General features: G+C 40.4%; 2 protein-coding genes across 13 annotated transcripts in view; one reads left to right on the top strand and one right to left on the bottom strand.

Moving 5' to 3' along the window:
• Positions 1 to 26628, top strand: part of LOC141915498 (uncharacterized) — a 473311-nt gene that overhangs the window by 329280 nt on the left and 117403 nt on the right. For all 12 annotated transcript variants that reach the window (XR_012620964.1, XR_012620965.1, XM_074807054.1 and 9 more), the window contains one exon: positions 25145 to 25195. Coding sequence is in view for 10 of the 12 variants with exons in the window: in XM_074807054.1 (XP_074663155.1) it covers positions 25145 to 25195 (51 nt within the window). In the remaining 2 variants the exon portion in view is untranslated. The remainder of the gene's footprint in view (positions 1 to 25144; positions 25196 to 26628) is intronic.
• LOC141915129 (uncharacterized) lies at positions 10588 to 17679 on the bottom strand. Its single transcript, XM_074806545.1, has 2 exons — positions 17673 to 17679; positions 10588 to 11464 (listed from the first exon to the last, which is right to left on the bottom strand). Exon 2 carries the CDS (start codon positions 11461 to 11463, stop codon positions 10588 to 10590), a length of 876 nt encoding a protein of 291 aa, XP_074662646.1. The 5' UTR covers position 11464; positions 17673 to 17679.

Below are 26628 nucleotides of genomic sequence, written 5' to 3'. Positions count from 1 at the left end.
CGGCCGGGTCACTTTATTAAGGGATTCTGCTGCTTTCGCAGAAACCCTATTGTAATTCTGTTGATTATAATTATTACATTTAAAGGGCTTGTGCTGCTTTCACGGAAACCCTCTTGTTATTCTGTTGATTATTATCATAATAAATTTTACACTTTCCAGTCACACATTTTTCATTAAATGTAACTCCTTTCAGATTCGACTAGTACCAGCTTATATACGTAATTTTCAATTATGAGAGGAATATAGCTTTTCGCATATCCGTTTCGAATTTGCGTGTAGTAATTTATTATGAATAAATCCTGCGTTATAACCGGGTCTAAACAGCGAACAAGAATGTCACGAAGAATTGTCATCCATTGATAAAAGTACATCCCGAAAAGCCTACAAATTACCGAAAGATCTCGTGCATCAAACCATCCGTAAATCACGGATTCGGACTTACATCAGTCCGGATCCGTCATTTCCAGCGAACTGCTTCATCAATCTGCGATTCAAAAAGCCGCCATTTGTATAACTTCCGTTTGGCAGATTAAGTCAACATTACCTAAATCACTTCAATGACATTGACGCAGTGATGCCACATCATGTTCGAATCCCGACAATGCAATAATTGTGTTATCTGTTACGGCCGTACAACTCTGCGATTCGTTATGTGAATGAGCTCCATCATTTAATTCCATTCTATTCAATTGATTCTATTCGTTATTCATACTCGTTGAGGACTTGCGCGGATTTACCTGCATACACTGACCGAGGCTACAATATTGTAACCTCGGTCGGTTTACTGCATTATATTTGCAGTAGTCACTAATCCAAGATTAAGATCAGTCAATAAACTTGATCAAGTTTTTGAAGTTATTGCTGGTCCGATATCAGTCGGTTGATTTGTAGTTTTGACTAACGAGGAATCCAAAAGTGTTTCAGTCAAACGTCTCCTATCATTGAGGAATGACGAACAGTTAGGAATGTACACATTCCAAATTAAGGGTTTAAAAGAAGTTTAAGTGCGTGCCTTATACTTATATTGCGCAATTGCCATGATTGATACGAAAACGTTTCTAGAATCGGATGACAATTTATATAGAATTGGAGTCAGATGTGCATTGTTTTGGGGGTGTTCCGAACTTCGCTGAATCACTGAATCGTTGATTATTTCGCTGATTTGAATTTACGCTGAATCAATGCACATTTTACATATTCTAAAGAAAATGTTTCATTTGACCGATTCATTGATAAATTTCATTACATATATTCTATAAAAATTCATTTGGATTACGGTAACGAATGTATTTTGCGGAGAGCGGTAACGGCTTTCGGCTTACGTCATCGGTACTTCGATGTAGTCTTACGGCGATAATGATTTTAGTGATTCGCCCTGGGGACCCGAGTTTCAGATATGACAGAAAAATATACAAAAAATCGTGATGATTGTAAGTTGAGACAACGATTGAAATGAAATCATTTGACTGCTGGATGTAATCACAAATAACAAATAAATGTCGCCGAAATAGTCTACCTTTCAATTCAGTTGGTTTTCCATAGTAGCTGTTTGAAAGAGTCTACTGCTGAAAAGTGACTGTTGTAAAACATCTGATGTGCTAGCGTGCTAGCATTTTGATAGTGCACACTGGCAGTAGATGTGACTGTAACCAACCGATTGTAAACAGCGACTTAGTGATATAGACGGGCACCAAAGTACAAAAAAGTACTCTAGAAATTAAGTTCCGTTCAACAGAGATACCATATGGACAAATTTGGTATCATTCGAAAGCTTTGCATCTAGGCTTCGGGGAATCGATATCCGTTTCCATGGGAACTGGTGCAATTTCCATGGAAACGGATATCAAGGCAACCAACACCTAATTTGATTTCATAGATAGAAATCCTTTAAAAAGTATGTAGCTCCTAAACCAAGGTCCTAAGTAGCCCGCTATTACACTAATTTTAGGTTTTCGTGTATGGGCTTCATTTGGTAACATTTATTTTTTTATTTTGTCGGTCCCTATACAAGAAACTGGGGTAGTGGAGCTATATTCCACTTAAATCTCAAAGAAGTCAATGAATGAATCAATCTTGTCACTTTCTATGTGCTGATACTTTGAACGATTCATGTCTGCAATGAAGCAGGGGTCGGGTCTTCGAGGTTTATTGTGACATTTCGGTGATTGTTGTGTCAGTAACCATGACAACCGCATAATTTGTATCATATGGGTATCTCGTATTATGGATATCAATGGATTTTCAAGTAACATTATCTCAAAATTCATGATATATAGAAGAATTCTAATTGGTTAAATAGTTGTTTTGATAGTAGTGGCTTGTTGCTTAGAGTCATCAGATTGAAGAAAACTGGAAATCTCTATTGCTGTAATGAAATTAAAGGAAAAGTCTTGACTTAAAAAGTAGGACAGGCTAGATGATGTAAGTATGAAATTGATTTTAACATAGGTAAGATTTTATACACAGAGTCTTTCATATAACTGGAGAACATGTTCCATCAATCCGATTGAAGTCGGTGTAGAAACCTAATTTTTCATGAGATTGCAGAGGAGGTGTTGGGTATAGCTCCCCACAGAAAATGATTGGTGTGTGACAAATATGTAGGGAGAAACAGAGTGGGACTGAACACTATAAAATTTCTACTTGCACAAAGCTGACCACAATTAAGTGATTGAAAGTAGAGTGAACAGGACACAGGCCTGATTAATTCATGGCTCATTTTGCGTTATGAACTTATCAATTATGTATCCTACTGTATTGGTCAATATTTGTGGTCAGATTTGTGCAAGTAGAAACATGACATCATGCATCAATTAAATTTTCTTTTGTGATCACTTCAAAACACCCCCACTACAATCTTAATAGAATTTGGCTTCATAGCCTATATTTACTGCAACTGAAGTTATGGGCCATTTTCAGAGGATCTGGTTTTTTAAACACATAAAATTGAAAATGTTTCAATACAGATATCGGCCTTGTGACCTTGTGAATAGCTCATCCATATTAAGCCTATTTATCCTATTTGAATTATAAATTGCATTCCTTTCAAAATTTTGCTATATTTCAGTTATTCATAATAGGTTTTTTTTGCAGCTACATTGATCATAAGGCCAATAGGAAAAATGAAAACTGTTTATTGTTTCTTAGGTAAAATGGCCGCTGCGGATGAACCAGCATTAGGAAAGAGGCTACTTTTTTGAAGCGAAAATGACCTTGGTACTGCAAAAAGAAAGAAATTTGATTGGGAAACCTGCATTTTTTGTGGACGTCAGAGCCGCAAGAGGATAAAGAAAATGTGCATAATCGAAACAGAATCAGGACTGAATTCGATATCTGAGGCCGCAAAACGAAGGAATGACTTCGCACTGATTTCACTTATTGAATGTCATGATTTAATTGCCAAAAAAGCCCGGTATCACGCAGACTGTCGATGTCAATAAGTGAGTCAAACATTTTGTTGTGTTACAGAAATTCCAGAAAATCCAAGAGATATCGCATTCGACAGGTTAAAAGGTGAAATCGATGCATCGTTACAAAACGGTTATTTCTTGAAATGAACAAATTGCTGGAAAGATATAAATGTTTGCTTGGTGACTGTCATGTAGTTACAGGCGATGCTAATAACTACACTGCCCAGAACTTGAAAAAAAGATTGATATCTGTTTATTGTGACAAAGTGCAATTTCTTAATCGGTACCTTAAAAACCAACCCCAGATATTGCTGAGCTCAGAGCTCACAAAAGAGGACATCTGCAAACATTTCACCAAAGTTAACGAACAAGTAAATCAGAAATTCAGAAGTGCTGAAGCTGCTGGAGAAAATGGAGAAAATGAAAAGGCAGTTCTGTATGAAGCTGCTTTAATTCTGAAAAATGCCATAAACAGCCTTACAAGAAAGAAAACAATAGAATTAACAAAGAAAGATAATTTTGACGAAGAACGAATTCCAGAATACCTACGTTTGTTCCTGGATTTTTTGTTTACCACTCGACTATCGGGTGATGATGCTTGTGACAGTGAAAAAAAGGATCGTTACATTTCGTCTGTTGGACAGGATATCGTTTATATTGCTTGCGATTGGGACCCTTCCACGTGACACTGTCATTCATAACTGCAATTGGTAGGCTCTATAACGAAAGTGGATTGGAGGATATTCTGATTGAGTCAGGAATTTATGGCCCAGTAACAGCATGAGGAATTGGACAGTGTGCTCACTACAACAGAGCGGTCCGTGGACACAAATTACTGTACGAGGCTCTCAACTGTATGCTATTGCGCGAATATCAAGAAACAGCAGATGACGGGGATTTGACAGCCATCTCTAAATACCAAGAGTTGTTTGATTCCGTAGAATTGGATGAATTGAAATTTGCAGTTGAAAAAGCAGTTCACGATCCTAATATCATGAAATTAAAAGAAAATCTCCACAAATTCCGTGATGCCAGGTCCAAATCTTTTCCGACCTTTTCCTTTTGGAACCAGTATTTAGAGATGGTTTCGATATTACTGGACTTCATTCGAGCGGAAAGGGATGGAAATTGGATGTTGCACCTGGAAGCTGCAACCCGGATGCTGCCTTATCTGTTTGTGTCTGATCATCACCATTATGCTCGGTAAGGATGATATATGTTGGTTTAACTTGATAATTGTTAAGATTATCAATTGAATAAATGGGATCCGTAAAAAGATTCTTTCAGTGACAACTTGTCTTACCGGTGGTTGACTGTCTATCTGAATGATATGAAGACGTTACCAATTACAGCTCCTGATGTGTTCGCAGCATTCGCTTCTGGGCAGCATTCATTTAGTAGTTCAGGGAAAAAGTTCAGTAGCGTATCGACTGACCTACTATTGGAGCAATCCTTGAATCGCGATTCCAAAGTTAAGGGTGGCATAACGTCATTCTCTGGTGACCAAAAAGCTGTTGACAAGTAAGTTGATTGACGTCTATATAATTCAATGAAACCAATATTGTCGACGACCTCTCCGGAACAATTCAATCAGAAAAATACTCTAAAGAAATGAAATTTTCGAAATTATATTCAACAGATGGATGAAGACTGCACATGTGCGGGGGGAAATGAAATCTCACTTAAGGGATACGTGCAGTTCAGTGCAATTCACTGTACCTCACAAAGACTGTTCGAAGTACATGATCACAAAGGACCAAAATGATGTCTAAGCCCTAGTTGTAACTATAAGTGGTTTAGCTGTAAATCCGTTCAGCTATACAGAAGACGACCTACTCAATATAGTTACAGGTCAGTTGAATACTTGCACCTGAAATGTTCTTTTCAGCTGACTTTTTAAATGCAAAATTCCTTAAGGTTTTAGTGTACCTAAGAATTTTATCTGATTTTATAGAAGCTGTCGCACCAGAATATATCTCCGAAAGTTTGATAAATGCTCGACAAAACGGACAACATCAGTTGATGCAATTCGTTTCTGAGCGCCTGGTCGAATCGCCACCAAAGAAGCTTATTAAAGACACATTAAAAAAGTACGGATTGAAAACTTTCGTTGATATGGGGAAACTGCTGAAAAGTCAGGGAAAATGTAAACATATCCAGGTATTAAATCACGAGATATTTAGTAGATTGCTTGTAGTTGCGTCCGGACGGGATACCGACCTGAAACACATCTTAACCTATGAGCTTAGCAATGTACCGCTATCAATCGCTAATGCCGATGGGACTTTAGTTTCAACAGCTAAAAGTAAATTTGTGCCAGCAATTACGAAGGACATGCCTCAGCCTCAACCTCCAACTGGACAATTTGATGCCTGTGTCATTGATGCCATGGTATTACTTCATTCTATGAAAACAAAAAGTCTGAAAACATTTGGTGACTTGACGATTTGCCTGTTTGATTCGGTGAAAAACTATTTTTGGCCAAGTAATGAGCTGCATCTGGTTATGGATAGATATAGTAACAACAGTATCAAGGATGGTGAAAGGGACAAACGTTGCAAAGAAACCATTGAAATAAAAGTCATCACATCAAATACGCCTCTTCCAAAACAGTGGTCAAAGTTCATTGGATCAAATGCGAACAAAACAAATTTGCTGAAATATCTATAGAGTGAATTACCAGTGATTGGAGGAAAGAAACTATATCGCCATCAGAAAATAGTTTTGGGGAGGTTCATCGATAACTCTGTACGTGTCGTTACTAATAAGAGTCAAAGTCCTGCAGAAGAATACATTTGCTGTCACGAAGAGGCATATTGCCGTATGATCTACCATATAAAATGTCTTGGTGAAAAAGGATATTCATCAATCCTTGTAAATACGCCTGATACTGATGTGTTTGTGCTTTTGGTGAATTTCTATCCGATTCTGAATGTAGAGAATATCTTGTTACAATTACGTAGTATAAGACTATCAGTACGAACAGTTGTAATGGAACTTGGAGAGTTGGTAAAATACATTTTACCACTTTATGCTTTAACGGGATGCGATAGCGTCTCGTCTTTCAGGTCAATAGGGAAGGTAAAACCGTGGTTGGTTTTAAAGGATTATGTCACAAGATTTGACGATTTACAAGATCTTGGCTGCTCTGTGAAAGTATCGGAAAAAACTTTGACTGCATGTACAGATTTAATTGGAAACTGTTACTTGAAAAATGAAATTGGACAGTATTTATCATTGAATGATATTCGCTACAGATTGTTTTGCCTCAAGGGATCTACACATGGAAACTTGCCGCCGACGACGGATAGTTTTAGATTACACGTAATGCGGGCTAACTATCAGTGTCTCGTGTGGAGAAGTGCTGTGATAAGTAGGGCAACTGTTCCAGAGCCATTTGGTCATGGTTGGGACGAAAGCTCTGGTAAAATCATTCCAAAACTTATGGAACAGGACTCTGCACCTGCGGAAATGATAGAAACTATCATATGTGGATGTAAGGCGGATTGCCGATCAACAAAATGTCACTGTATGAGAAATGGTTTGCAGTGTACGGATGCGTGCCGGTGCAGTGACTGATACAACAAAAAAATTACTCTTCAACAGACCAATGACAATGACTCTGAAGAATATTAGATGTTAATGGTTGAATGAAGATAAAAACCCACTCTGTACAAATTAAAAGTTAAAAATCGTTTGAGTGTGGTTATTCTACGAAAAGTTGAAAATCAAGGATTTTCCTCATATATTGCTAAATGGTGTTAAATTGATGGCAGTTAACCAATATAAATATTTAGGGTACATCATCAGTAATGATCTGCAGGATGATTTACATATAAAAAGTTATACCGGCATGAGTGCGCTAGGGGGAATCAACTAGTTAACAAATTCTCACAATGCTCTGGTTCAGTAATACTGTACCTCTCTTACTGTTCTACTTTATGGTTTAAATTTACACAAGCAACTTATAATAAGTTTGTATAACAATTCTTTTCGATTACTGCTTAAGTTGCCTAGATTCTGTAGTGCTTCACAGATGTTTGCATTTTCTAAAACTCTTTCTTTTGGAGAATCAATCCGTGTTAATTCCCTCAGGGCAAGACTATCTATGAGCTCAATCAGTCTACTTATTTCTCTTACGTCAACTGACTTTTCACTTAATTGGCTATCATTAGTTCACTAAAAAGATGTACGTAGTTCTTTTTAATCAAATTCATTGTAAATCCTATCTATTTTGTAGTAATAGTATACGTTACTAATTGCATGAGATGCATTTTGTATGAATTATTTATATGTATATATGTACCTTCATGGTCTGACGCAAATAAACAAATAAATAAATGAAGATACATGTTGCATTAGATAAATTCTGATTAATCCTCTCTTTTGATATATCTGAATCATTTTAGGAATGTCCGGCAGATCTCACGAAAATGACTGATAATTTCATGTCATGATGATACAATACTAATAGAATTTTAATGAAATGTTAAGTGAGCCTGTGAAATAGTCCCAGGTTATCAGTTTGAAAATGGCACAATATAATAACCTGTATATCAAAATACAACCCGAAACCAATTAGAATTCTTCTATATATCATGAATTTTGAGATAATGTTACTTGAAAATCCATTGATATCCATAATACGAGATACCTATATGATACAAATTATGCATTTGTCATGGTTACTGACACAACAATCACCGAAATGTCACAATAAACATCGAAGACCCGACCCCTGCTTCATTGCAGACACGAATCGTTCAAAGTATCAGCACATAGAAAGTGACAAGATTGATTCATTCATTGACTTCTTTGGGATTTAAGTGGAAAATAGCTCCACTACCCCAGTTTCTTGTATAGGGACCGACAAAATAAAAAAATAAATGTTACCAAATGTAAGCTCATACACGAAAACCTAAAATTAGTGTAATAGCGGGCTACTTAGGACCTTGGTTTAGGAGCTACATACTTTTTAAAGGATTTCTATCTATGAAATCAAATTAGGTATTGGTTGCCTTGGTATCCGTTTCCATGGAAATTGCACCAGTTTCCATGGAAACGGATATCGATTCCCCGAAGCCTAGATGCAAAGCTTTCGAATGATACCAAATTTGTCCATACGGTATCTCTGTTGAACGGAAGTACCAAAAAGTTGGTCTTTGGTGCCCGTCTAATAGTAACTCCTACCACAATAGCTACTCTCAAAACACACCGTTTCTAAAAGTCAAGTAGTGAAAAATGACCTTTTTGAGATGGCACAGTAATTTCCTGTTCAAAATAGCCACATGTGTTAAAGATTTGCAGTTATACGTGACGGTCAAAGGTACTGTTAAACCCCATATGCTTTGTATACAGAACTCAGTATGCTTTGAATACAGTTCTGTCAATAGAAATCCTAGTTTCTGAGTTGCTAAGAACCCCCTAAATTATATCACGCTCAACAAAATGGGAATAACCAATAGGAAAACTATTGATTTATATAACATCATTATGGATTCAATCCGTTAAAACAAGTATTGTGCCAGATCTAATTTAGAATTTTATGATTTTTGTTTTATATTTGCGATTATAAAACATGCTGGTGCATTCATACTGTCATAAATCTTTGATTCTGTAGAAATGAATTTGTATTTTTTTGAATTTGGCTTCATTTGTCTTCAAGGATATATGAGAGACGAAAATACAAATAAAATCATATGTTCATGGATTATGTCTTTGGATCTCTTTACTTGGATGAAAGACTACAAAAAATTTTCCCAAAAAATGTATCTAAAATACTTAGAATTAACCTACAATTATTGTTTATTTCGATACAATCAACTTTTAAGTAATCCATGTGATGTTCACTTTGTCACGCTGTTCTCTGCTTGTTCGTTTATGAATATTGAACCCTTTAATAGTTGTCAGAATTGATACCTTTACCGAAATTTCATTTCATAGTTATACAGTTTGGTTGAAATGGTATTACAACTTCTAATATAAGATCAAAATAATAGTGCATTATATTATAATCTAATATCCATTACTCACTGAGGGTATGCTAGTGAGAATAAGCCTTACAATTATCATTATTGATTGAATAAATACTGAAATAAATTCAGTTGAGATGTTCACGTAGTTTTGAAATCAGTTATTCCAATTTGATAAAAAAAAACCTCTTCTGGTCTAAGTAAAAGAATGCAAGGCTGAAATTTCAGTTTCACATGCTTTGCTACTTTGTTGAGTAAATTGTTTGTATAGGTTATCAAAAGCCCAGCAGCAGCTATCAGTCAACAGGTGAATTACACTGGCTAACTAGACAGTGATTGATGAACGAATAAACAAACTGCACTGACCACCAAAAATAGTGACCTCTTAATAGTAATAAACTTAGCACCTCAAAACTCTATTTGAAGATGCCAATGAAATAAAATGCCAATGAATCGCTGAATTTTAAGGTACGTTATCAGTTTTTTTCCAATATAACTCATTTTCTCAAATTATCGTAGAATAAAAACTACTTTTATATCAGTGGCACCATGTAACGAGGTCCTATTCTGCCTGTTCCACAGTAGAAGTTTCCTCCAAATATCGACTCTGAGAGCCCAAAAACCAGTAAAAAGGCGGACAAAAGATATTAACACAATCACCTATTGTTCTGTATTTTCGAGAGAGAGAGAGGGCAGCACCCTCCAGTTACAACATAGAAAACGACTGATGGACATATTCCATCACACCACCCCCCTTCAACTTGTTCAAACTCCTATTTGAACAGGAATATATAGTCAAAATATCTACACAAATTTAATTATAGTCCTTATAATAGTATATTAAGCTGCAAACTTCTCGGCTCTGGATACAGTAGACATCTAACACGGCGTAGTTGTTGTTTCGCATTAGGGTTGCATCTCAGTGATGATAATACATGCAGCTTTCGATCTCCACTAATGGTTTGTGGTTTGTTTTCGGGGCGCACCTAAGCGTAGTGTCTAACCAAAAATATCTATACCATCAAAAGGTAGATACGGCCAATGGACACTGCACTTGGCTTGCCCCTCTGCCACTGTTCCTCGTCCTGGGAAGCTGAAAAATACAATAAAAAGAAAACGGAAAGAAACTGTTCGCAATGGGGTGTGCTACATCTGGGGGGTCACGTGTGGTAGTATTTGGACTGAATGGCTTTTTGTCACTAACATTACAAAGAATAAGCTACTCCAGGTGAACCATCGTTAGGTACCGAAGGAAACACATTCAGACGCGATCTACCACACGGATTATAGTGCATGGCCGACTTTTTGTAGTGGATCCCCACAAAATCAGAATCCGGGATATCTGGATGGTCGGCCTGTTGGAACCCGGCACGGAGGGCGAAGACGTTAACCCGGTTGATGTTGTTTACCCGATTGTGGTCACCACGCCAGCAAGGAGGGACAGGGGTCTGTAGGTGGAAAAGGGGAACAGAAGGGTGCTTGCCCTTGAGTAGCGCCAAAACTTCCGCCAACTCCTCTGTCGTCCTGCCATAATCGCCGGCATGGTTCATACCATGCGTGACCACAATCGCTCTTGCCCTAAAGGATACATGTGGGAGGTACTCCAACAAATCACCGAGTCGTTCACCAGGGTGGAAAATTGGAATCAAACCGCCGCTGGCCTTTAGCCCCGTAAACATCGAGTCTCCCAGCAACACGATTGGTAAGTCCTCAACTGCCCTCTGTTTCAAGTCTCCAAGTTTCGACCAGATGTGCGAGGAGTCACCACCACATTCGGCCAGGGCGTTCACTAGTTCCTGGCTGATGTACTCAAATGCAGCTGTGCTCATCTTCGGCCGAAAACGTCGGGTCTTTGTCGTCTTGAGACCGGTTACTACCGCACCGGTTACTATGCGACCAGGATCCTCCACAAACGACTGTTCTACGGCAGAGTTATAAAGTCTGCCCATCTTGGCTCTCAATTCGCTGAGGGTCTTGTCCTGTCTGTGAAGGGTGGAACAGACTTCTTTCGAGACCTGCCGTTTAAGGGTCTGTGTCGCCTCGTGGAGGCTAGATAACTGGTCTAACTCGATACAGTCCATGCTAGAAACGATAAATAGTTCAAAACATGAATTGGCTGCACCGACAAGACTAAATGGCGGAGATTCCGTTCATTCAGATACCACCCGAATCATGCAAGGTGGGTGGTCCCAAGCATACCATCAGGAGGTGCAAGTAGTCTGAAATCCTAGTCACCACCAGTTACAAATGATAATAAACTGTCTACTAAAACTAAGTAAATATATATACAGGGTTATATACAAGGGTACTAAATATATATATAGGATTTAACCCTTTGATTTAAGGTACCGGCCCATTTCTAACCAGTAGCCTTTCCTCATGTTAATCCGGGACCGAACTTCGCGACATTTCTGGCAATTTTGGATCAGTTCTATATCAAAAATGTTGTTCTGCTCAATCTTGTCCGAGGCGACTGGAGGTCCTATAAGTGTGTTTTGATCCACCAAAGGGTCTGAGGCCCTATTTTGGTTGGCTAGCGAATCATCGTTATTGACTGTACATGAGTTTACGAATCGACTAGGGCGCCTGATCCCTACTCTGGGCCTGAGTCTTCTGTGCCCCTCAGTGTCTGTAATGTTCAAAGGCCCAGGCTTGGAGCGGTTTTGAGTAGGAGGCTCGCGATGGTTTTGTTACAAGAGGTTCTTGAATAACCGCCGTTGTCTCTGGGTGTGACCGTGTCCAGACACAGTCTTCATCTTCCTCCCCCTCGTCGTCATTGAGGGTTGGTTGCTCCTCGGGATCGGTCGTTTTAACCGGTTCCTGTCTAGGTTTTTTATGACCTATGGTCACGGTCTCACTAGACAGGAAGCACGGTTTCATATCATTGAAGTGCACAACCCGCTTTCTCTTCACCGCCCTCGGATCGGCGCCTGGTTCCAGGACAACCCTGTTATTCACCTCCGATAGTCTCTCGGTCACGACGTAAGGCCCTTTCCATTTCCGGTGGAACTTAGATGCCTCGCCCTTTTTCAAGAAATGGCTCATCAGCCACACGCGATCCCCAACGTTGTAAACCCCGCGTTTTGCGAAACGGTCATAGTCCATTTTCTGACGCCTTTGTGCCATCACTAGTCGATCACGAACAATGTTGTGTGACTTAGTGAGGGGGTCAGAGAGGTCCATGCCATACTTAGTCCTTGGTTGGTGGTCCTCGGGCAAGCCTACGCTGATGTCGATCGGTAGTGACATTTCCTCGGCGTACATCAAGTAGAACGGCGTTTTAAGAGTGGAGTGCTGGACGCTTGAACGAAATGCCATCAAACACGCAGGTAGTTCCTCGTCCCAGTTTGTTCCACACTCATTGACGGCTGTAGTCAGCATGGCCTTCAGGGACTTATTGAAATTTTCCACCTGCCCATTGCCCATAGGATGGTAGGCAGTGGTTCTGGTCTTTTCAATAGCCAAGATCCTACACATCTCCATGAAAACCTTCGACTCGAAGTTCGCGCCTTTGTCCGAGTGGATGGATTCAGGGCAGCCATAACGGGTGACCCACTCGTTCACAAGGGCACGTGCCACCACGGAGGCCTTTTCCGTGCGGATTGGCCATGCTTCGGGCCACTTAGTGAATGCATCTTGAGCCACAAGAATGTAGACGTTGCCGCGGCGGGTTCTCGATAATGGGCCCACGATGTCTATATGTACACGCTGGAAGCGTCGCCCTACCGGTGTAGACATCATTGGGGCTTTTGGTAGTTTGGACGGGGACTTGCACTCTTGGCAAGTTTTGCAGCCCCGAACAAAATCCCTGACCCTAGCTGAGAGGCCTAATACCCAGAATCTTTCCCTAATTTTGCACTCTGTCTTTTTGGTACCAAGATGTTTCCCCGCAAATCCCTGATGTATGACTCCTATGGTTCCATCAGTCAGTGAAATGGGTAGTACCACTCGGTGTCTCGTTGAGGTAGCCCCCGGAAGTGGTTTAAGTGCAAGAATGCCATCTAAAAGCTCGACGCTCAACCAGACTATAGAGGCTCCTCGCTGTTCTACCACACCGTTGTAGCCGTTTCTTGTCCTTGACCCCATCTCCGGCCAAGAACTCCCTAATTTCTGATATTTCGGGGTCATTTACTTGCGCCTCGATTATTTTGTTCCTGGACAAGCCAGTGGAGTGCGCTGTCAAATCGCCCTGATGTTTTGCAGTCACCTGGTATATAGATGGACCAGTGTCACCACAAGCTGGGCAGTCCCCATGTTACCTCTGTCTCTTAGGGATGCGAGACAGGGCGTCTGCGTTCAAATGTTTGCTTCCAGCTCGATGTTCGATCACGAAATCATATTCCGACAGGCGTTCAAGCCACCGAGCCACTTGGCCCTCAGGGTTTTTGAAGGTTTGTAGCCACTTGAGTGCTGCGTGGTCTGTGCGAACTTTGAATTTCCTGCCTAGTAAATGGTGGCGGAAGTGATCAATCATGTCAACCAAGGCCAACATTTCGCGCCTGGTGGCACAATAGTTCTCCTCTCCACCTTTCAGCGTGCGGCTACTGTACTCGATCACTCTCTCAGAACCATCGTGTTGTAGTTGTGACAGCACCCCTCCGATAGCCCAGTTAGAGGCGTCACAGTCCAAAATGAACTCTCCAGCACCCTCCGAGAAATCTGGGAATGCCAGGATAGGGGAGCTGGTCAGCTTTTCTTTCAGTCCGTCAAACGCTAGTTGTTGCTTGAATGTCCAGACGAATGGTTCATTTTTCCTCGTAAGGCGGTGTAGCGGGGCTGTCAAGTCGGCGAAATCCTTGATGAATTGCGAGTTATATGTCACAAGACCAAGGAAACTACGCAGTTCGGTAACTGACGTTGGGGTCGGCCAATCCCTGACTCTATCGCATTTGGCACCGTCGGTTTCGACACCGGCCTCGCTTACTACATGCCCCAAAAACTTGAGGCGCCGCTGGAAAAGCGAGCACTTCCTCGGTTTTAGCTTGAGACCGGCTTTCTGAAAGCAAAGAAATACCTCTTGTAATCGCGTCAGATGGGTTGGTAGATCATGACTAAACACCACTACATCATCCAGGTAGATAAGGCATGTTTTCCATGCAACATCATCCAGTACCATTGGCATCAGTCTGAATGACGCCGGGGCATTACAGACTCCAAACGGCATGACATTCCACTCAAATAGATGGTTTTCAGTCGTGAATGCGGTCTTATGTTTGTCTGATTCCTTTATTGGGACCTGCCAGTATCCGCTGGTTAAATCGAGGGACGAGAACCAGGTTGCGCCCGATAAAGCATCTAGGGTACTGTCTATTCGACCTAATGGGTGAGCGTCTTTGACTGTTGCGTCATTGAGTCGGCGGTAATCGCAGCATAGACGCAGGGAACCATCGGCCTTTTTCGCTAGAACTATTGGGCTTGACCACGGGCTGGTGGATGGCCGGATCAAGTCGTGTTCTAAAAGCTCCTTGGTCGTCCCCTCACAAGCTCTCCTACCGGGGGGTAGCCGACGGGGATGTTGTTTTATCGGTGGGTGGTCACCGGTGTCAATCTCGAATTCTCCCATGTCAAAGTCTCCCATCGAGAATACTGACTTGTGCTCCCGTATGATGTCAACAAGCTGTGTTTTTATGTCAGTGGGGATTTCAAGCTGGTCGATTTTCAATTCTCTCATGAGGTCCATGAATTCAGTATTGTCACCACCCTGCAGCTGGATTTTTGGAGTTGACGGGTTTTGAGCATGGTCGTCGACAGTCATGATGTCAACTGACCGTAGGGGGCAGAATAGACCAATAGTCTTGCCCCTGTCGACTCTACAAGCCTCATCCGAGAAGTTAGCCAGCCGAACCGGTATCTGGTTTGCCTCCGGTACCACCAGTGTTTTCCCAGTGCAAAAATTATTCTGTTCACAGCTGCTGATCATCCCTGGGGTCGAATTATTATGAGCATAACTCCGTTTCATGTATCCATTTACCACCACCTCGGATCCAGCTGGAATGATTTGGCTCTTACTGATGAACACCCTGCAAGCGCTCGCGCGTTTGGGGCTCTGGCGGACAGGCACCTCGCTGAGGCTTCCGAAGCGGAGCACTTTGTTACGGTAATCTATGTTGCAGCCATATTTCTCGAAGAAATCACTTCCAAGCAAGCAGTCTTGTGCCAAATCCTCACTGACGATCATGGGGACATGAAATTCTTCAGTTCCAACTCTCAGACATACATCAGCTAATCCACGTAACTCCATTGGCTGACCGGTAGCCGTTGTCACGATTCCTTCGATTGGCCTCAGTGCAGCGGCTTCACCAGTCGGGCTACTAGAGTCCCATACCGAACCTCTAATGATTGTGCAGGAGGCACCAGTGTCCAGGAGTACCACCGCTTTCGAATGGTCATTTACTACGGCATCACAGAAAAGGCCCGAGGCGTGGAGCCTCACTGTTCCGATGTTTGTGTTTTCCGTAGCCGGACTGGGAGCCTCACTGTTCTCCGAAGGGTCACGTCGATTTTCTTCTATACTTTGGGTATTTTGTGGTGGTCTAACAGTGATGGTTCTAGTAGGATGCGGACCATCAGTAGGTGTATCTCCGCTAGAATCACATGTCGGGCCAGCAACCACATATCCATCTTGAGGTGTCGTTTGAATATGGTTTGATGGTCTCGATATCATTTGAATATGGTTTGATGGTCTCACGGTGGTGGGGCTAGTATGATGGTAACCATCAATAGGTGCATCTCTACTTGCATAGCACGTTAGACCATTTGCCATATTCATCCGATTTTTCCTACGTCTTGCGGGGGGTATATACAGCGGTACAGGGGGGACTATTTCCTGATGGGGTTTCCACTGCCCCCCTGAAAACCCCGCTTCTCGTTTCCCTGGTTTCCCTTAGGTAGGTGGCAGTTACTTGAATAGTGACCACTCCCCCCGGAATTATAGCATTTAACTTGTGGGCACAAGTTTTTGGGGTGGTCTGCATCCCTGCAACGCCAACATTTGTCATCGGCGGGCGGTCGACGATTGCCATTACCAGAGACAACTGCTTCCAAATGGCCTACTCGAGTCATCAGCGTTCCCATCATCGATTTCAATTCGTCGAGTTGTTTGGTTATGGCTGAGCTAGTCGAGTCGAGCTGGGTCTGGTTAACGGATACTTTTTGTTTATGAGTCGTGCCCTCAGTCAACCGTCTCGCTGTTTCCAGAGTCCGTGCTTGAGCGACTGCTGCAGCCAACGAACTTGGCTGGGCCGCATACATTGACTGCTTCGCTGAGACGGGTAGGCTATTACCTTTAAGGAATTGGTCTTTGGCCAATTCATCCTGCAGCTCGAAGGCAATGCCAGGGTATGCGTTCCTTGCCAGTTCTGCTAACTCGTCGGCATAGCGTTCCACAGATTCAGTTGTCTTTTGGTCCCTCCCTTTCAACAACATCTTAAAGTCATCCACAGTCTTTGTTTGTTGGAAACGGGATGATAGCCGCCGACAGAAATCATCATACGACAGGCTCGAGTCGAGACGTAGGTTCGAGACAGCCTGGTATGCCTCATGGTCAAGTCGCATCATCAGGTGTGATTTACGCTGTTCGCCCCCGTTGATGCGAGAACTAATCTGGGCCAGGTCAGCGAACGCGTCAAACCTTTCGAGCCAAACGCGGAAATTGTGACCCATGGTATAGGGCTTGGGTGCCGGAATATTGTGCATTTTCGGGGTGGGTGCATCTCTCGTCACGACCCTCTCCATCACTTCAGTCAGTCGCTGGAGGATGGAATCCTCAGATGTTTTCAAATTTTCGGCTTTTGTCTTCGTTGGACGGCCACGTTTTGGTTTTAACGAGAGGCTACCCTCCCCACTAACCAGGAGGTCATGATGTGCAGCTCCGGCCGTTGGTGACATAGGCCTAGATAAGGCCAAGGGCTCACACACATCATTCTCGACATCCGACATAATTACTATTCTTTTATATAAATGACACAGAAAATACAGGACCGCAAATAAATGTAGGGGAAACAGGCACTTAAAAATACTAAATATGTACTAGGAATTACGAAGTAGGTAAAAAAATACGTTAAGTACACACAAAAAGTAACCGTAATTTACACAGACTAAACGGAGAAAAACGTGTTCACCGCTTCAACTCAATTTCAACTGGTTTTTTCACAATCAAATCCCACTACGCTGCCACCAGATGTAACGAGGTCCTATTCTGCCTGTTCCACAGTAGAAGTTTCCTCCAAATATCGACTCTGAGAGCCCAAAAACCAGTAAAAAGGCGGACAAAAGATATTAACACAATCACCTATTGTTCTGTTTTTTCGAGAGAGAGAGAGAGAGAGGGGGCAGCACCCTCCAGTTACAACATAGAAAACGACTGATGGACATATTCCATCACAACCATATTCTACGACAGAAGTGCATTCATGGTAAGAATAACGTTACCAATTCGTTAAATTGGAAGTGAATGTAGGCTAGTACCAACAAAGGTGCCGATTTAAGATGCCGATATACAGAGAATCTCTCCCATAGCGACTGACACGGTTGCATATACCTTCCGTGGCGACAAGTAAATAATTTTCTATCTAAACGACTACATGACCCGAAGTAGTCGAATAGAACACTAATCCGATAAATGAAGAAATTCCCTGCAATAAAATTTTATACGATGACATTTAATTATCAAAATTAAACCACGACAACGTTCGGATTTTCAGTGACTGCCATATGACTTAAAGCTCAAATCACTGGAATGTCTACATTCCACCTGATGATGGCTTTTAGTCAACAGTCAAAACGTTGCGGTTTCATCTCAACACATGTTATCATATAAAGAGTTCCCCACGAAGATCACCAAAGGCCGTTACCGTAATCCAAATGAAATCTTGAATACTATACGAAATTTCTTATTTCTATTAAATTCGGCCTCAGTTCGGAAGATTTCTTTAGAATGCATTGATAGATCCACATAAATCTATTATAGATACAGCATATTTTATTTTTTTAAATCAACATTTAAGCGAAATTAATATAAAATCATGGGAGGTTCGAACACTCCAAAATGCACATCTAAATTTATGATGCAAAGACATCCAGACCCCGTTGAAAATAAACCACCATTTCAATAATGAGAGGTTAGCCTGAATTTATGATTACGCTTCTAATTTAAGAAATTAAATCAAAATATGAATGCAGACATGCTTGAAAATAGCTGCATTTGTTAAAATCGAATTCTTCATTAAACTAATATCGCCATAAAAAGAAGGAAATTTCGATTCATCGTAAAACTCCATAACCAATGACAATTTGTAAGACTATCTTCAGAGCTTAACTGAGTCACTCAAAATACAACTATATCCCAAACTATAGCGTGAGTACAGAATTTTCCACTAGTCTCTCAGTGTGTTCATGTTGTCACGTATCACCGCAAATCTTAAGTGGCCACTAAGTAAAAGTAGACGTTTAGGCTCAAATGTGCGATAGACATGTTCTTGGATTCAGAGAACAATACAGAGACATGGGGCCAGACCCTCATCCATTTTTCTGACGCTTGAACATAATTTTTTTCATCGCCTGCTGTTAAAGGATACCTGCAGTGTAAAACCGTTATTGTCGTATTTCTTCATAGCGTTACATTCTGAAATTCTTCAACATTTCGTGGGCTTAGATAGATTTTAACCTTCATTTTATACATTAGATAATCTTAGCCTCCTTGAATCTATTGTAATCGTTATTATCTTTTTTACATAAAACATGCCTGAAATTGTGAGCATATAACATTCCTAATTTCAACTAAGAAAGAGCTCAGAAAGCACCTAAACGCATCTCATTCTTCAAAGACCACACCCCTTTTGTGCCTTATGCACCTGTGGCCCTTTTTCCAAAAACTAGATTCTGGAACATTTCACTGAATTACTCAATGGCATTTATTTCAAGTCTGCCCCCCCCCCTGCGATCATGCCACTCTCCAAATGCCACTCTCTTCTTTTCAGTTTGGATTCGCTTGCCAGATTCCCTGTTATAAATAGCGACATATGCTTCAGATTTGCAGTGATACGTGATAATATAAACAGCGTATAAACAGTAGTGCAAAACTGTATGCAAACGCAATATAGTTTTCAGGGCAGTTAAAATATTCTGAATATGCTCTTTGAGGATGTGAAATATATGAGCGATAAAACTCTAACCGATAACCATCGAGCTAATTAAAATCTGTATGTATAATGTGATAAGTTTTGAAGTTTTAAGATTAATCGAAATTGCCTTTATTTCATGGCAATAATTTAATGAAAATTCAATTGGAAGATTAAATGCAGCTTTTCAAGTATAGGTCCAACATGATTTTTGATTATTTTTGTCATTAAAATGGTTTATTTTCGGAAAAATCCCCCAGTAAATATCCCCCCCCCCCCCCCGGTAAAAATCTCCTCTAGGTAAATGTCCCCCTTGCTAACAGCAAAATTTAATGAAATACTTCAATATTCTGATTTTGAAAAGCTTAAATCGTTTCAAAAATTTCAAATTTTCCGTGTTGTTTTTCCCAATATTCATCTTGAATAATCTGACTTTTACTAAGCTGCGTACCTACATATAAGATGACATAATTCGTGACTTTTAGCAAGCAACATGCATAAAAAATGATGATATTATCAGATGTAAGATAAAACCCACTATTTGAAAATTAAAAGAAATCTAAAATCGAGAAACAATCTAAAATGTAAGCAATCTAAAATGTAAGACGTTTCGATCTCACACTAGAGATCATCGTCAGGTGTGAGATATTGACTAAAAACAGGGGTATATATATATGTATATATATATATGTGTGTGTGTGTGTGTGTGTGTGTGAGTGTGTGTGAGTGTGTGTGAGTGTGAGTGTGAGTGTGAGTGTGAGTGTGAGTGTGAGTGTGAGTGTGAGTGTGAGTGTGAGTGTGAGTGTGAGTGTGAGCGAGTGTGAGCGAGTGTGAGCGAGTGTGAGCGAGTGTGAGCGTGAGTGAGCGTGAGTGAGCGTGAGTGAGCGTGAGTGAGCGTGAGTGAGCGTGAGTGAGCGTGAGTGAGCGTGAGTGAGCGTGAGTGAGCGTGAGTGAGCGTGAGTGTGCGTGAGTGTGCGTGAGTGTGCGTGAGTGTGCGTGAGTGTGCGTGAGTGAGCGTGAGTGTGCGTGAGTGTGCGTGAGTGTGCGTGAGTGTGCGTGAGTGTGCGTGCGTGTGCGTGCGTGCGTGCGTGCGTGCGTGCGTGCGTGTACTTATTGCCGAAGTTATAAACTTTAAGACAAAAATCGATATACAAGCATAAATGGCGGGAAACAATATAACATAGAACAAACATTGATACATGTATGTGGTATGTGGATTACATAATAAGTTAAGGTTGCCTGAGTATATAAACTTTCTTAAGGAATTTCGAAAGGTTTGAAAAATCATTGTTATTACGCATTAGAATAGAAAATTTCGCTGTATTTGGGTTGTTCCAGTCTCTCGAGTTGATATATTCTAACCTAAGGTTATCATAAAAGGGACATATCAAAACGATATGATATTCGTCTTCAACTGCATTAATATTACACCGGGAGCATGTGCGGTGAGCATACGGTAATGGAGGTCTCGTCCATCTGCCAGTCTCCACTTATAAATCATGACTTGAACACCTAAATCTTGCTATAGTAGTTCTAATAAATTTTGACATGTCCAGATATGGCTCATACATGATATTCATATACAGAGGAGAACAGGTTAATTGAGTAAATTGGTGAGTGAGTAACTAATTAGTGTTTGGCAAGGCATGAAGTAATATACTTAGAAAGAAGGGAATTGTGAGGAGAAAAGCCATTATTTAAATTGGTACTAATATCTGAGTGACGAGTAATTAGGGCAGACTCAACTGTGTGGCGTTTAGTGTAATTGCTGGAAGTATAAATAATTTCGGCTTTATCAAAATTAAAACGATGACCAGTGTTTGGCTACACCACTAGCCGGTTTTTGATTTATTATATCCTTTATGTGTTCCGAAATTCGAGTTTTTAAATCACGACCAGTTTCTCCAAAGTACATTTTATCACAGCCGCCAAAACGAGGAATTTTGTAAACTCCGCAGTCCAAAGGTTTAGATTGATTGTTTTTACCAAAGTCTTGCTAATTTTGTTTTCATACGTGAAAATGATTTGTCTATCCAATAAAGGGAGAGAGTGACGAAACTTTTCCAAAACAGGTACATACGGAACTACAATGAATTCTGAAATGTGTTTTTTTATTTTCTGGAGGTTTAGAATTAGAGAAAGTACGTGATTAAGCATATATAGCCTTGGTATTTTTCTGCGCGGAAGTGTGTTTGTTGTTTGAGCTAAATGGATGAATGCCATCTGTATAAATGAGCAATAATGTTTTAATGCGATAGAGCTACCCCGCCTCCCTCTCCGTAACTTTCAATCAATCTAGGGTCCTAAAACCGTTTCGTATCAATAGATACATTAGATGTAGATGTTGATTTAATTTCCGATAACAGAAACAATTAGTAGTCGTACTTTTCGGAAATTCAACTTAAGTCAGACTTTTCTAAGTCTGAGGATTTTTCTTAGTTCCAAACGATTCGACTTGTCAAAGAATAACCTCAAAGACCAGAAAGACCTCAATTCTTGTTATATCTTTGTGTTCATTTGTAAAATCTTATGTACGTATTCAAGCACGAATCAACGACTTCGGTAAGAAACAGATTTTGAGAAAACTGATTCTGATATATGTCATCTGTGAGGGAAACGAGACATCAAGCTTTAATTGCTGTTCTTGGTTCGACTCCGTTTTCATACCCATTTAAAACATAGTAGTGCGCACCCGGTAAATCGAACAACCGTCTTACCGAGTCAACATGTTTTTTTTTGCCCACTTGGGACTTTAGTCCCAGCGGGCTATTGCGTTCACTTTTCGTCCGTCGTCCGTCCGTCCGTTCCCCCGTCCGTAGACGAAATCCAGTTATTTTGGGAAGTTTTGAAGACGCTTCAAGGTAATGTCTTGATATTTTGGTTACACATGTATCTACCCTAGACACATCTTCAGCCCAAAAACTGGCCCTGTCAGAATCAAGATGGCCGACTGGCAGCCATTGTTGTTCGCCAAAATCAGCACTTTTTTCACTTTTTACACATTTTTGAACGTTTTGAGGGAAATTTTGAAGACGCTTCGATCAATTACCTTGATCTTTTGGATATATGTGAATCCCCCCAGGGCTCATCAACATAACAAAAATTGGGTCGGTCGGATTTAAGATGGCCGTCCTATGACCTTTTTAGTGCCGAAAAATGTTAATTTTGGCCCGAATTCTGAGTCCTGCAGCTTCCTACTGGTTTGCCATTTCTCATTACAATTTGTGATGGGTATTCTTTGGAAAGGGATGTTTTATACCTGAGACAGGTATTTTTCATCAGCCAATTATGACGCAATTGGCGGCCATCTTGGTGTCACCAGTACTCATTCGTAAGTGGGAAAAAATTTTTCCACATTATATTGATACCTATATTTATACCTATAGCGTATTTTGCTACCACAATCAATTAGAAAGTTGTAGCTCATAACGTGTTCTATGATTGTGGTGAGTTTCAAGGTAATTGGATTTTGTATATGGCCACCAGGGGGCGTTGAATAATACAATATCTTAGCATTTCTTTATTATATTCGTACCTTTTGAATATGGTCACCAGGGGGCGTTGAATACTAGAATGACTTAGTATTTCCATATTAAATTGGTAACGAGGCATATTTTGTTATCACAATCAATTACAAAATCGTAGCTGCTGACATGTTCTATGATTGTTGTGAGTTTCAAGGTCATTGGTTTTGTAAATGGTCACCAGGGGGTGTTGAATGTTTAAATTGTTAGATTGTTGAGCATTTGAAACCACTTCCCAAGTGGGCATGGTGTCCCTGGACCCCTAGTCAAACTCAAAATAAAATGTTGTTGGCCGCATTGCTCTTCCGGAATGATATTTGAATATTTATTCAAACAAAATCTTTGTTCGGGATATATTTAACATAAAACCAGACAGGAGAAAGTTAGACACAATTGTGTATATATGTTGATATTTCCTCTGTTCACAAGTTTACAGCTGCTTACATCTGTTTTTATAAATTATTTAAACCGTTGTTGACTCCTGACCATCCAACTTGAGTACGTCCACTAACAACCGTCTTGTTTGGTTCTCGCGTGGGAACCACGCATCCTTTTTTAGTCTATATCTACTTGTTAAACTAGACACGGCGTAATGATTGACAGTTCAGATAACAGTGTGTTGTTTTGCTGCTAGCGGAAAATTAGTCCATTGTAAGTAATTTCTTGATTCATAAAATACTAAATCACCCTAAAGTAAGGGAATATTCTCCCAACTGGACTCAATTTAAATTGTTTGCGCCATCATTGACCTCGAACGATGAATTCAATATAATTTTAAAACGCACTGAAAAATAACTTTAATATAGCGGTAAATTTCCGTCAATAAGATTTTATTAATTATGGTATTTCATTGAATTTTAACTGAATTCGGCGAAGTTCAAACACCCTTCAACCTAGCAAGACAGCTATATCAGTGCGATTATACATTCCTCTATCAGGAAGAAAATTTTGGTCAAGCCCATTTTCATGTATAGTCAATTAGCACACTGTCCTTTGAAACCAAGTAACATGTGATTCTCACAGTGTGCAGACTATTTTTGATCAGCGCGCTCAGTGACGTCACACAGAGCTCCTAAACTATAATGATCCAAAAATTGAACTAAACTCAATGTATCGGTACAAATCCGAACATGTACACGGCCGGTATTTTACATTTGATACCAAAAACCCGTTCATGCAGCGCACAGACCGCACCAACCCGTGAAGTTTCGCCGTTAGTTTCTTATAGTAATCATTTGCTCGGACGAAACTTATTTAGTTAACATTCTAACCGTGTGAATCCCTAGTTTTCGGAATTCTTACATTTTAGGAATTGTGCGCATAAACGCCGCTTTCCAAATAAAATTTGGAATTTAAAGATAATTGTCGTTTTCTAATACGTGAATTTGAAACTGTCGTAGGTTATCACTATAATTGCTATAACACAATTATCCTTCATGATTAAAAGCATAAATACAGTTTCGGGAAAGGAAACTAACTCCATCCTTTATATTTCAATTCATATTTTGACACAGAATAGCGAACAGTAGGACCTTCTCAAGACGAAATAAAAACAGATTCTCTCTGTCCCCACATCTTCAAAATACTGTTTATTTATGGTAACATTCAATTGGCCAGTACTTCAAATACTGTAAAAACAACCGACTGGGGTTGGGCCAGTAATCGAAAGCAAAGGTCATGCAGTGAACCGACCTAGGCTACAATATTGTAGCCTCGGTCAGTGTTTACAAAAAAAGTTGTGCAGTGAACCGACCTAGGTTACAATATTGTAGCCTCGGTCAGTGCTAACAGCTGAATCACACGTTCTATGCTAACCCGCACTGCTAGGTAACAAATTATCTATCATTTTCTTTTTTCAGCTTTACAATTGATTCCATGAATTTAATAATTCCATTTTCGAATAATAATGTGTTTAAATGTCTCTGGTCCAACTTGTTGCTAACCCGACCACAAAGAAAGATTCTTTCTAGTTGAATCTTCTGATTGGTTAATGCTGTGCGCTGTGCCGTGCGTATGCTAGCTAGTAATTCGCGATTCCATAGAGTTCGAATCCCTGCCTTGGTAGGACACAATCGAGGTAGTTTGACGTACTAACGTACATATCACATTATCTTTTGTAGATCTTGGAATTGAATGCAATTGTGAAAGGAACGATCCGAGATAGAACTAGGGTAGGTACTTAGGTAGATTTACCATACATACTGAAAGACTACTGATTGGAATAATTCCCGCCAGGGTAGCCATCTTGAATTCATGGTAAGCGCGATACAGCCTACAGCCTATGCTTCTTGACGGATGGATTTTCATAAAATTTGGTGGGAGGATCGTGGCAGGTAAGTTATCCACTTCTATCAGGGCGGCCATCTTGGAATTTTTGTTAGCTCGATATAGCCTGCATTCCACTTTGTATTTTCATCAATTTCAGTGTGAGGGTTGGTGCAGGTGAGATATCCACCCCTATATAGGGGTATGAGCTATCAGATGTGGCCAACAGGCCAGATAAATTGAATTTCTTTTTTTCACGATGATGTCTACAATTATTTCAATTCAGAAATGACTTACATGAAATTCAGTGTGAGGATTGGGGCAGGTAAGCTGTTCACCCCGATCGGAAATGGATGTCATCAGCTAAATATATCCATAAGCGCCCGGTTCCATGAACGGGGATTAACTTCTACGTAGGCAGATGACGCAATTAAATAGTTCGTTATAAAATGAATTTATGTAGGCCTAATTGTTGATATGTTACATGAAAGCTTGTTTCATTGTTGTGGTGGCGTATCGAATTATCAAGAAAACGTCATCATTTTTCCGAACGCGTTTTATCGGGCCAAACTTTCAATAAAGCCAGATTCATGCACAGTATGTCACAATCAACTACGTCATTTACATCGCTCGCGGCAAGTGCTCGGTAAGTCAAGTTTTTTTCTATAAACTGTTGAAATTATCTTACTTGTGGCAGTGACAGCTTTCGAAAATCCTGTGCGAAAATCATTAACACGTGCGATCAATCATGGCGGTGCCATCATGAAACGTATTGTCTGCCATGGTTAAAGGGGAACTGCAGTGGAAAAATTTTTTTTGTATTTATATGTGTTAGAAACCTTTATAAATACATTTTCAAAACAGCAGAAAAACATTTCATCTAATACTTTATCCAAAAAAGAGGGTTTTGTAGAGTGACTGGCCGCCACCATTTTCTCCACGTAGCAGACGTTTTCTCTCGGCTGTGACGTATTTCGGCCCACTTCGATACGTGTTACTACTGCTATTCACAGTGTTTTCATCACTTTAAGTCCAATAACAGTTCTAAACTGCTGCATGATGCCACGTTAGCAATTATTTGGATATGTTTCACACAGTGAGTGGATAAATAAAAGGAAAGACCCCACTGGCATTCCCAGCAGGAGTATTTTAATCGCAATTTTCAACTGAGATCTTCAGTGAGTGTATCTATTTGTGTACACACTGGAGTGTGTGATGGGTCGGGAAACGTCATCAATGTTTACATGCCTCACTTCGGGATTTAGATATGGCGGCTCTCATCTGCCGTAAATTCTGCTGATAACAGTATCAAAATTGTTGTATACAAGTTAATTAGGAA

This window comes from Tubulanus polymorphus, chromosome 1, assembly GCF_964204645.1.
Source record: "Tubulanus polymorphus chromosome 1, tnTubPoly1.2, whole genome shotgun sequence".
Lineage (NCBI taxonomy): Eukaryota > Metazoa > Nemertea > Palaeonemertea > Tubulaniformes > Tubulanidae > Tubulanus > Tubulanus polymorphus.
Note: the sequence above shows the minus strand (reverse complement) of the source record. Positions and strands in the feature narration are given on the sequence as shown.

Excerpts from the sequence above, each read along its gene's own strand:
- LOC141915129 (XM_074806545.1), bottom strand. The coding sequence starts at position 11,463 with ATGGACTGTATCGAGTTAGACCAGTTATCTAGCCTCCACGAGGCGACA.